Raw genomic sequence first — 12644 nt, 5'->3', positions numbered from 1 at the left:
CCGCGCATCTGAATCTATTGTAACATAAAGACAACACTCGTATTTTTTATTATTATTTTCATACTTTATTATTTATTATAATATGTACAGGATATTTATATATTTTTTTATATGTGTATGCAGATGCTTGAGAGTCTTTTCCACGCAAATTAAAAATTTAACTAACTTATTTTTAACGATTTACGATGCTAATAAAAAATTAACTCCCAGCGAAGTAAATTTACAGAGATCGTTTGTTTTTTTTTATTACAGACTGATTTTCCAAATAAAGTACACTTACATTTTTTATTTTAAATAAATCTTACTACTCATTAATTCATATGTATGTTACATTCTCGCTTGCCACATTTTCTCTCCAACAATATCAACAATTAACATCAACAAGACTCTAGTTTATAAAGAACAATTTTAAATAACACATCACGTTAAATCTTTGCTACAATTATCTTCATAAGGATTGACCTCCCGGATTTCTAGCGAGCCTTCTTCTGCGCTGGGAGGAAACAGTGTCGGAGGACCTGCCGTAGGCTCCAGTCTCAGAAGGCTTGGAATTCCTGGATAGAAGTTGTACAAGGAAGAGTTCACCATTCCTTCGGTGAAAGAAGTTTTTGAAGGGTATCCTGGATGCAAGGCGAATAAATTCGCAGTTGCGAGGGCTGTGGCGTAGAATGCTGCGGCTTGGTTCAGGTTAAGGGAGTAGTTTCCCAGGGGGTTTAAATTTGAGTATAAGCTCGAGTGCCAGGGCAGGAGATTTTGGCTCTGGGCTTGAATTTGAAGTGGAAGTTCTGGGACTGGATCGCGGTCGATTGTTTCTAGGTCCAATCTGAAACAATATTTGTTGTTGAAAAAATTTTATTAATTTTTATTATTTTTTTATTATTTTTATTATTGTTTATTAATTTTTATTATTTTTAAAAAAAGATTTATTTTAAGTTTTTTGGGATTAATTTAAATTATTATTTGAAAATTTATGATGTTTCGTTTTTAATTGTATCAATTCTAAATCGACGGTCTTATTAACAATGCGGCTGCCCAATTTTAAAACACAGTAACTGCAAAATTTTTATACCTGATTTTTTATGAGTATTGCTGCAATTTTTATAACTTTTAGACCTTAATTTCAAGTAATTTTTCTTAAAAATATTTATATTCAAGTATTTTATATTCATAAATCAAATTTTTTATTAATTTGGCGCGCAAACGTTTTTTGTAATAAAAAAAATTTTTTTTAATCTTAAAATTGTCAGTTACTGTGTTTTGAAATTGAGCAGCCGAATGGGTTTAACTCCTTATTTTTTAGAGGGTGATTTTTTAACATTTTGATGTAACAATAATCCAATTATAAATTATTTAAATAGTCCATACCAAAATATTATACCTTTATTTGATATTGAATGGTTTTTTAAAGTGATGTTAAATTTTAAATTGTTTTCTCGTAAAAATGGAAGATTCTCTAAAATAAAGTTAGATAATTTACTAATTAGACGTCGAAATTATATTTATTTTATTTATTTATTAAATTTTGATCCTAGAGCATTTAAAACTCTTATTAAAACGTAGTTAAAACAAAAAATATACTTTTGGAAATTTCGCTCTTTGTTTTGAAACACTTAATTTGAAAAAATCTGCTCAATAATTAAAAATAAAACTAAAAAGATAAAGAGAAAAAATTCTTCATTCAAAATTTAACTATTTAAGCGCTTTACTACACTGATAAAAAATAATTTTCTTGAGTCAAGAGAATAAATACTTGAGTTAAGAAATTATTTTTGGTCTAAGAAAATTTTCTTCTTTCAAGAATTTATTCTCTTGATTCATGAAAATCATTTTCTTCAAAATGGTATTCTTGGTTCAAGATTTTAACTCTTGAGTCGTTAATTTTTTTATCGGTGTATTTTTAAATAAGTTCTAATTTATATATTTTTTCCCAAAAATTTTTTCCCACGGTAACGTTGATTTAAAATATCAACTTGTTTCAAGAATACCAACAATTCTCAAAAGTATCTTATTTTTGATATCAAAACTAAGTGTTCAACAACTTTTAAAACGAGAAAAAATTTTTTTTGTTATTTTGAATAAAGAAATTATTTTTAAACCAACGATACTTAGTTATTATTCCACTGTACAATCTAAATTCATGCAATTCTAATTTTCTTGTCCCAATTTAGCATTCAAACTTTTTTTCCTTTTAGATTATAAAACTCCCTACAGTGACAAATATCTCAATAGTTAATTTTTCTGAACAAAAAAAAATACTAAACAGCCTATCTGAAAACTCAGTGTATAATTTATGTTATTAGTCGTTAGCGTATGTTATTACCGCGTATAACATGTCACGCTAGTGTAGTGTTTCATGCGAAAAAGCTGATTGGTATTGTATGTAAGACCGATGTTATATTACTTGTATAAGCATTGTATTATACATCCCATATATCCATACCGACATATATATTATAAACATTATATGTATAATATATACATTACAATAAAATAATATTTGTCCCCCAATATCATCATCCGTCACATTGATAAGTCCTGTTGATGTGAAGGTACCAATATAAATACACAGCAATAAACAAAGTACATGTATGCACTTAGTCATCGGAGGGTAACGACAAGGATTACTGTCCAATATAACTCAGTGACATTTTGCTAACTGGTTGTTAACGAAAGTACCATATTATGTTTATGGTGTCTTACCTAGAGGGTCGTTGCTCGCTCGGGCTACTGGTCTTGATGATACTTTCAATATTGAATGATTTCGCCGGTTTGCACACAAGAGGCTTTGGTTTTTTTATCGTCACCCTCTCTCGATCTGGATCCCTGGTTCCAATTGTTGCTCCAGAGATTTCGCTCTCCATTGCAACGGAGACGATGTTTGAAGAGGAAGATAATAACTGGTGATCGGTTGTCATTGAAGCGAGGCCCGAATTGCGGGGGGAGAGTTTGTCTTCATCGTGATTTATGGAGGAGAGACCGGTTATCGATGTAAAATTAAGAAAATCTAGCTGACGTTGAGTTAATGCGAAATTTTGATCTTGATAGAGGTGAGGATTGTCGTGATGATGGGTAGATTGATGATGCGATCCTGGGTAGTGATTTATGACCGGGAACTCCGAGCAGGAATTAGAGTTGCTCGATGCCAGTCTCGCTGCTGTCTCTGCCAACACTTGGCTCTCTTCTTTCAGCGATTTTGGAAGCTTGAACCTCTTCCGGCGACGTAAGTACGATCCGTTTTCGAACATTGACAATGCTGCTGGGTGCAGGGCCCAATATGCCCCTTTTCCTGGGGTGTGAGGGTTGCGCGGTACCTGCATTTGGAAACAAAAAAATAAAATGAAAAATATTTTAGTTGATATTTGTTTAAAGAACGTGTTAGGGGAGAACCGATTATTTTTTTGCGTGATGTATCCCTTTAATTTTAGGTGGAAAAAGTATTTGATGTATTATATGTTCGGTGGGTATATATATATATATATATATATATATATTACTATAATAAAATACACGAACGGATTTCGTGAGCGTGCGTTCACTTGAGCGGTAAACTTTTCGACAGCTAACAGACGTGATATGACAAGGATGTCTACTTAAAAGTTTTCTCACCTTTTATTTTTAAACAAAGTTTGCCTTTTTTTTTATAGAGAATTGGGAGGTGAAAAATTTTTTGGGTAAATTATATATGACTCAATTAAAGTTTTTTTTGTGAGATGTAAACACTTTTTGTGTTTGGGTTTAGGTAATTTTTAGGATGGTATAAAATTATTGATAAAGTTTAAGTCAGGGAAATATAAATATGATTTCATTGAAGTTTGAAGTTGGAAATTAATGGGGATTTGAAAAATCAAATGATTTATCTATATTATTAAGAGAATAAGAAAAATTTTGTTTCCGGGATAGTCATATGATAAAATCGGGGTTTTTTTTAGTGAAATTTAGTGTCATTGCAAAGGTTTCGATTTTAGTTTGAACTATTGTCATTTTTAAAGATATCAGCTCATCTCGACAATACACTTATGGAGACCTTTCATTTGAGTATCCACATCAATTTTTCATATATTTATATATATATTATATATATATGTATATATGAAAAATATATCAAAATGCATGTGGGTACTCAAATGAAAGCTCTTGATGAGTGTACTATCGGGATGAACTTATATCTTTAAAAATGTCAATATTTAAGAAAGTACAGTGGAATTTAAGATAATTAAGAAACGACCTTGTATCTTGAAAACTACTGACATTTTTAAAGATATAAGCTCATCCTGATGTTACACTCATCGAGACCTTTCATTTGAGTACCCACATCAATTTTTCATATATTTATATATATATTATATATATGTACATATGAAAAATATATAAAAATGCATGTGGGTACTCAAATGAAAACTCTTGATGAATGTAACATCGGGATGAGCTTATATCTTTAAAAACGTCAATATTTCAGAAAGTACAGTGCAATTTAACAAAATTCACTATTTAATAAAACAAAATTTTAATTTTTGATAGTTCACAAGTCACAGCAGTCACAAAGTGACTGCAAGGTTGATAACCAACGTTAAAAGTTCAAATTTTAGTCTATTTTTAAAAAGTTTTAAAGATTTAATTAACGAAATTAAAAAAAAAAACTGATCTCATTTCAATAAATAAATAAAGAATTCATTTTTTTTTCAACAAATTAAAATGTAGGTATAATTTTTAAAACTTTTATAAATTATAAATCAATATAATTTTTATCCCAGTTCAAAACAAAAATTTCTGTTCAATTTAAAAAATTTTAGTTATTTCGAATAAAGTAATTTTATTGTAAAATTAAATAAAATTTTCTATCAAGATTAAATTTAAAAAAAAACCTTTTTTTGTTGTAATATAAAAAAAATTCACCGTAGTACATAACTGAATATTTATCCTTAAAAAAATACATGAGCAGACTTTATTATATACGAACATGACGTTTAATTTCTTGTGACAACACTATTGCTCATTTTGCAATTGACCACATGTAATTACCGTCGGTTTTAATAATCCCGCACGTGCGGTATTTATTCATACAGACATAAACATAATAATCCCTGATGACTTGACTACATTCGCTCAGAAATTTAAACAAAATTAAAAGCGTATAAAAAATGAACTGTCTTCACCCATTTATGCATAAATGTCCCGTTTTCACGATTATACATATAAGTATAATGTCCATATGTCCATATATACATAATAACATTATTACACACGCAGATGGAGATGGAAATAATTCTCCGAGGTACGACAGCGACACATGTATTTAAATATAATACATCCAACATAAATCCAAATTGAGGAAAAGAGGATTCCTAAATGACAAGTGTATATCTTTATAATAGTTTGCTCGCGTGCCAGACATATTATATACACACTTTACTTTATATATAGCTTATGTTACCAGAAATAACACGATGAAAACTCACGCGGACTCATTAAAATGACAAGATAATTTCATGACTTGTTCATCACGCTATATTTGTGTTTTAAGGTAATATATTCTGTCATTTCTTCATTCATATTTTATAAATATTAATACCTATCATTTTGTTTAATAATCTTTTCATCGCTCATTATAATTCTAATTACAATTATAATTATAATTATTAAATAAACAAAACTATGGCAAGACTAAGCGATAATAATCAAAACAAAATTACTAACAGTAAATCATCGGTTAATAAATAATAAAGCTTGCGTTTGATGCTAAAGCATTTCATTTATAATTTAAAAGTTTTATTATTTCTTTATAACATATAATATGTCTTGTTAGAAAATATAATGTTGTAAAAAATTTTTAAAAAATAATTTATAAAACTCAAGGTATTAATATTTATAATTATAATGATCTAGATCTAGATCTATTATAATTATTTACTAAACTTAGAAATTAAAATATTATTTTAATAATTATTCCTGCACAGTAAAAATTTTGCGTCATTGCGTCAAAATATTTTGTGTTAAAAATTTTTATGTTAAATATTTAACACTTTTTTGTGTTGGTTTAACAGAATAAATATTAAATTTACACATAAAAGTGTTAAATATTTAACACAAAAATTTTTAACACTACACAGAAAAAAAGGTTCATTTGAGCTAAGAAAATATTTTTCTTCCTAATTATTTTCTTGAGCGAAAAAAAAATTTTTTTTTTGACAAGAAATTTCACTTATTCCAACAAAGTTAATTCTTTTGCTTTAAGAAATACGTATCTTGATCCAAGAAAATTTATTTAAGTCAAGAAAATCTTGTTGTTTTGAGAAAATTCAGCCTCTTGCTCCAAAAAATTTAGTTCTTGATAGAAGTAAATTTTCTTGTCTCGAGAAAATTTCTCTCTTGCTCCAAAAAATCAAATATAAAGATAGAAGTAAATTTTCATTAATATTTTTATTGATTAACATGTCAAATGGGAAGATCAAATAATATTGAATCATTTTGTTTTCATTCAATATGTATAATTGCACGCTAAAATAACATAAAATGGGTATCAAATATTCAAGAGAAAAATTTTCTCAAGGTGAGAAAATTTTTTTCTCAGCTGAAGTAAGTGGCGCTGTTTCCCTAAAGTATCTCAAAATCTTTATCAAATATAAAAATTTGTTGTATCAAGTATTTATGATAATTTGAATTAAGAAAAAATTACTTCCACCAAGAATAGAACTTTCGGTCTTCCTTCAGGCACCCGAAAATTTTCTTGAGCCAAGAATTTTGTTCTCCAGTCAAGAAATTTTTCTTTCTGTGCATATAAGTTTTCTACGCAATGACGAAATAGTATATTACATACCTAGGCCAGTAAAATAAGAAAAGTCTCAGATCACATGTAGTTGTTGGCCGAGGCGAAGCCGAGGTTGACAAACATGTGATCTGAAGCTTTCTTATTTACTGGCCAAGGTGTGTATACTATTTTTCTGCTCGACGTAGCCGGAATGTGGCAACTTTGTTTAGCGCAGCGGCCAGAAAGTTGCCACTTTCCGGCCGGAGGGCAGAAAAATTTTTACTGTATGCTATTACCAAAAAATATCCAAAATAATTTTATTAAAAAAAAATTAATAAAATAAACTTCTTAGAAAAGCATAAAGCGCAATCTATTGACAATTCATTTAACTATTTAATTAAGATAATTAGGCTTTTGACTATGAAGGAGGTTGGCGCAATGAGCAAAGAGTGTATGCCAAAATACGAATACCAAAATTTTTCATGAATAGAATTTTTTATGAAGTTAATAAAAAAAAAATTGTAAATAATTACTACGAAATTAGCAAAAATAAAATTCACAAAATTTTAATTAAAAAATAATGATAATTATAATTCTATAACAATAAAAAGTGAGCAACAATGAAAATAATCGTTTAATAAATAACGAAGCCTGCGTTTGATGGTAAAGCATTTAATTTTTAATTCAAAAGTTTCATTTTCTTCCGACGATTTATGTCTTGTTGGATAATAAAAACTTTTAGACATGCTTACATGCGTTTGCATTATAATGATAATAATATAATAAAATACAACATATACTGAAAGTGAAATTATATGTAATAATGAACAATGATAGTGTGGATGGACTTTTCAAACAGTCTTGTGAACAAGTCTATAGACAAATGACCATGTAAGTATTAAAATTATTGATGGAGCTATAACCCTGACAGAAGGGGACGCCGAGTCCTCGTTGTCGTTTCAACGAGACGCTCATACCATATCATATCGTACCCATGTGAGTACGTAAAATACATCAAAAAAGGGGTATTATATCTACCTACAATATTACACAAGCTTTACTCTTACATTATTTTATTCTATTATATAATAAGAATAGTAATGAAAAAGTTTTACTTATTCTTTGCTTACTCCAAACTTGCTACTTGCTACTTGCATGCTCGCTTACTTCAAAGAGAGTATTTATTCAATGTTGGTATCGTCAATGAGGGAATAAATAGACACTTTAATTATTAAGTAACAACTATAATTAAAGTTTTACTTGTAAAACTTTTTTTAGATTTTTACTCTTATAAAATTTTGAATTTTTTTTTTTTAATAATTGAAATAAAAAATTTTTGGTATCGTCAATTTTAATTATTTAATCAATATTATTAAAAAAATAAGAAAAATTTTGTGTCCAGGATAGTCATATGATAAAATCGGTTTTTTTTTCTCTCTAGATACATAATTAAAAAATGACCTTGTATCTTGTGAAATATTGACATTTTAAAGATATAAGCTCATCCCGATGTTACACTCATCGAGACCTTTCATTTGAGTACCCACATCAATTTTTCATATATCTTATATATTTATATATATTTATATATATGTATATATGAAAAATATATGAAAATGCATGTGGGTACTCAAATAAAAGCTCTTGATGAGTGTACCATCAGAACGAGCTTATATCTTTAAAAATGTCAATAATTAAGAAAGTACAGTGCAATTTAACATAATTAAGAAACGACCTTGTATCTTGTGAACTATTGAGATTTTTAAAGATATAAGCTCATTCCGATGATACGCTCATCAAGACCTTTCATTTAAGTACCCACCCCACATCAATCTTCCATATATTTATATATATTATATATAATGTATATATGAAAAATATATAAAAATGCATGTGAGTACTCAAATGAAAGCTCTTGATGAGTGTACCATCGGGATGAGCTTATATCTTTAAAAATGTCAATAATTAAGAAAGTACAGTGCAATTTAACATAATTAAGAAACGACCTTGTATCTTGTGAACTATTGACATTTTTAAAGATATAAGCTCATTCCGATGATACGCTCATCGAGACTTTTCATTTGAGTACCCACATCAATATTTCATATATATATATATATATATATATATATATATATATATATATATATATATTATATATAAATATATGAAAAATATATCAAAAATGCATGTGGGTACTCAAATGAAAGCTCTTGATGAGTATAACTTCGGGACGAGCTTATATCTTTAAAAACGTCAATATTTAATAAATTACAGTGCAATTTAACAAAAATCATTATTTAATAAAGCAGAATTTTATTTATTTATATTGAAGAGTGACTGCAAGGTTGCTAGTAATATAATATTATTTTCACTTGTAACATTTTTAAAATTCTTATATTGTTAGACTTTTATTAAAAAAAAAAGAAAATTACCTTTTTTAATATTTAAATAAAATCAAAATTAAAAATTTTATAATTACCTTAATAAAACAATCATTAAAAGATAAATTATGCCTCAAAGAATTTTGCCATCTTCTTGTATCACGTCGATAGTAAGGAAAGCGATCAGCAATAAACCGATAAATTTCCGCCAACGGGAGCATTTTCTCCTTAGAAGACCAAATAGCCATCGCGGTCAGCGAAATATAAGAGTACGGCGGCTTCTGCTCGCCACTGTAAGACTCCTTCGACGGTCTTGGCATGTTAACTAATTAATTAAATTAATAAATAAACTACAAAAAACATTTTTTGTTCCTGCTAGCCGAGGTCTGCAGGACAGGCACCACACAATCACCCACAATCAAAAATCCATCTTTCACATTACATGTTCAAGTCGATGATTAATGACAAACGGAATTGAATGAAAAAAATTAACAATTACGGCGATAATGATTGTGACTAAGCTCGTTAATTAACACAATCACTGTTTACTTGTATACGGTGAAGAAAAACACTGGCTGACACAACAACGCCCGTTCCACTGGCTACTTAACGACGGTTAATTGCTATATGTACCAGCAAAAACAGAATGTCACGTTAAAAATAAACATCACATTGTTGTAACAAGATTTATTTATTCAATTAAATTTTTATTAAACGGCACTAAGGTTTAAAAATTACTTGCAGTGATTAATTAATTAATTAATTAATTACTTTAAAGACTGATCGAGCGATAAATGACGTATTACATCAGACCTTGACTTTACAAGCAATAAATGATCGATACAAAATAACAAGGGTCATTATATCCCACTTAATTGATAACAGGTGGATTTAAAAGTCATATGTTAGATAACAAACAACAACAAATACTCAACCAGGTGTACATTCGTAAATACTCGTGGTTCTCGTGATACCGGCAGAGGAACTATATCGATATTTAGAACAACGATATTAACAGCGTAGTGTGTTAGTAGTCATTGCGTTTGCGCATCTCCATCGTTTGGGTCCCGGATATTTTTTTAAAATTATTTTTGTTGCTCTTCTATCCCCCTATTCTTCCCACTGTTTCAGCTCGCGAATTCCCATTGGTTGCCAAATAATGGGCGGGGCTTATTTAAGCCCAGCCTACCACGAGTGGGTTGAATTAGCAATCACTCTGATCGGATGTTTACTCGATACGATACGAAGCAAGGTTTCGAGATGTAATATATTGCCGATACTGTGCAGAGTGGAAAAATAATTCATGTACTTAGCGCAGAATTACTCATGTCAAGATTTTGTGCACACCATTTTGAATAGACACGCCCCCAGGGCGGGGCTTAGAAATGCAACGCCCACAAATCTCAGCAAGGTGTGTAATTGAATTTTATTTAAGCGTTTTTGCGCGACTTACCCGTGAGATTTATGCGATAAACTTGTGTTTAATAAATTTTTATTGATAATTAAAAAATATTGTTTTTGTTGTGTTTTAAATTTTAATTAAAAATATCAATTAATATCAATAGTGATTTACGTGGATACTGTTTTATCGGTATTGGTGACTCTAGTTGTAATTGCAATAAATTTATTAGGATTATATATTACCGGTTTTGTTGTCTATAGGTCTGGTGTGCAGTTGGGGATGCAGCGGGGTGGAGCGAACCACCATTTTATTTTTGTTCTGCGATAGAGGAATTATTCCTCATATCACAAGGGATGCACACCAAGTACACCAAGCACACCAGTTATTGAAAGTGGTTTTTCAATAAACCAGTACAGTATTAGTAAGTGTAAGTATGTATCTGGTAAGTAAATTTGTGTTAGTTTCTTATGGTGTGCACACTTGGGTGTGTATGGTGTGCATGTGTGTGTGAGGTGTGTACCAGTTAGGATGGTGCGGTATCGATCAATCTGGTATAATTTGACGGTTCACCATAACGTAATACCATAATGGTTTGCTGATGGGCATTGTTGCTTGCTCGTTCGCTTGTTCGTCCGTCCGATTGCCCTGTTGGTTTGTTATTATACTTCGGTCATTATCGTACATTAGGACTAGTATATATATTTACGAAAATAAAAGAAGAAATAAATAAAAAAATGTTATATATAACATATAATATATATGGACGTGAAGAACAAGTAGCTTGTTTTATTTTCTTCTCATTCCAGCTGGATAGTACTGCGTACATAATGTAACTTATTGACTGTAAGAAGAACATAACAACGAGATCTCGGATTTTACAACGAGTTTTTATTATACCGTTTATTTCTTTGCGACGAAGGCCATTGCAATAAACGTAGATTGTATATGGATAAGAATGGTATATGGGGGATGTTATTGTTCATATTAAATAATTCAATATTGCAGTTTGTTGAATTTGTAAGGGTTGTTTAAAGTTATTTTATTGTGTAATAGAGATCAAGTTCGTTGAAGAAATTTTATAAATAATGTTTGTGCAATAACTAGTTACAGTGTATTTTCTTTATTACATTGAGTTGTTGGATAATAGATGTAAGTGATGGATTTTACCGTGCTTAACACGTTGTAATGTTTTTACATAATTTATAACAATCTGTGGAAAATTCGATGGCTTTGCTGTTTGTTATATAAACTTCAGTTTTAGTTTGAGAAGTATATTCTTCTTTTTATTACTTTTATTTGTTATATAAAGTTAATAGTTTTCAATCTGAGGCTTCTTTATGCAATATATCTTTTTTATGTACTTCAATATTTCCAACTGTAGCTTTTGATATTTAATCTCAAATTTTTTGGTGAGTTATGACTCAATTAAAGTTTTTTTTTTTTGAGATGTAAACACTTTTTGTGTTTAGGTTTAGGTAATTTTTAGATTGGTATAAAATTATTGATAGTTTAAGTGAGGGAAATATAAATATGAATTCAATGAAGTTTAAAATTATTTTGGAAATTAATGAAGATTTGAATAATCAAATCAATTTTTTATATTATTTTAAGAGTAAGAAAAATTTTGTTTTCTGGATAGTCATATAATAAAATCGGATTTTTTAATGAAATTAAGTGTCATTGCAAAAGACTTGGATTTGTGCCTTTTCAAGGTTTCATTTAATTCTCGCCAATAGTTAATTTATTAGGATATTTAGGCTGCATTTGAAAATGCTCTATCTCGAGATACATAATTAAGAAATAACTTTTTATCTTGTGAAATATTGATATTTTTAAAGATATAAGCTCATCCCGATGATACACTCATCGAGACCTTTCATTTAAGTACCCACATCAATTTTTCATATATTTTATATATTTATATATACATGAATATATGAAAAATATATCAAAATGCATGTGGGTACTCAAATGAAAGGTCTTGATGCATGTAACATCAAGATGAGCTTATATCTTTAAAAACGTCAATATTTAAGAAAGTACAGTGCAATTTAACATAATTAAGAAACGGCCTTGTATCTTGTGAACTATTGACATTTGTAAAGATATAAGC

General features: G+C 29.0%; 1 protein-coding gene across 1 annotated transcript; it reads right to left on the bottom strand.

Annotated features, from left to right (window-relative positions):
- Positions 1–215: 215 nt before the first annotated feature.
- LOC123259794 (fork head domain-containing protein FD4-like) lies at positions 216–10547 on the bottom strand. The gene is made up of 3 exons (XM_044720501.1): positions 9228–10547; positions 2701–3311; positions 216–823 (listed from the first exon to the last, which is right to left on the bottom strand). Exons 1-3 carry the CDS (start codon positions 9447–9449, stop codon positions 421–423), a joined length of 1236 nt encoding a protein of 411 aa, XP_044576436.1. The 5' UTR covers positions 9450–10547; the 3' UTR covers positions 216–420.
- Positions 10548–12644: the final 2097 nt, after the last annotated feature.

This window comes from Cotesia glomerata, linkage group LG2, assembly GCF_020080835.1.
Source record: "Cotesia glomerata isolate CgM1 linkage group LG2, MPM_Cglom_v2.3, whole genome shotgun sequence".
NCBI classification, from domain to species: Eukaryota; Metazoa; Arthropoda; class Insecta; order Hymenoptera; family Braconidae; genus Cotesia; species Cotesia glomerata.
This window is presented reverse-complemented; position numbering and strand designations above follow the sequence as displayed.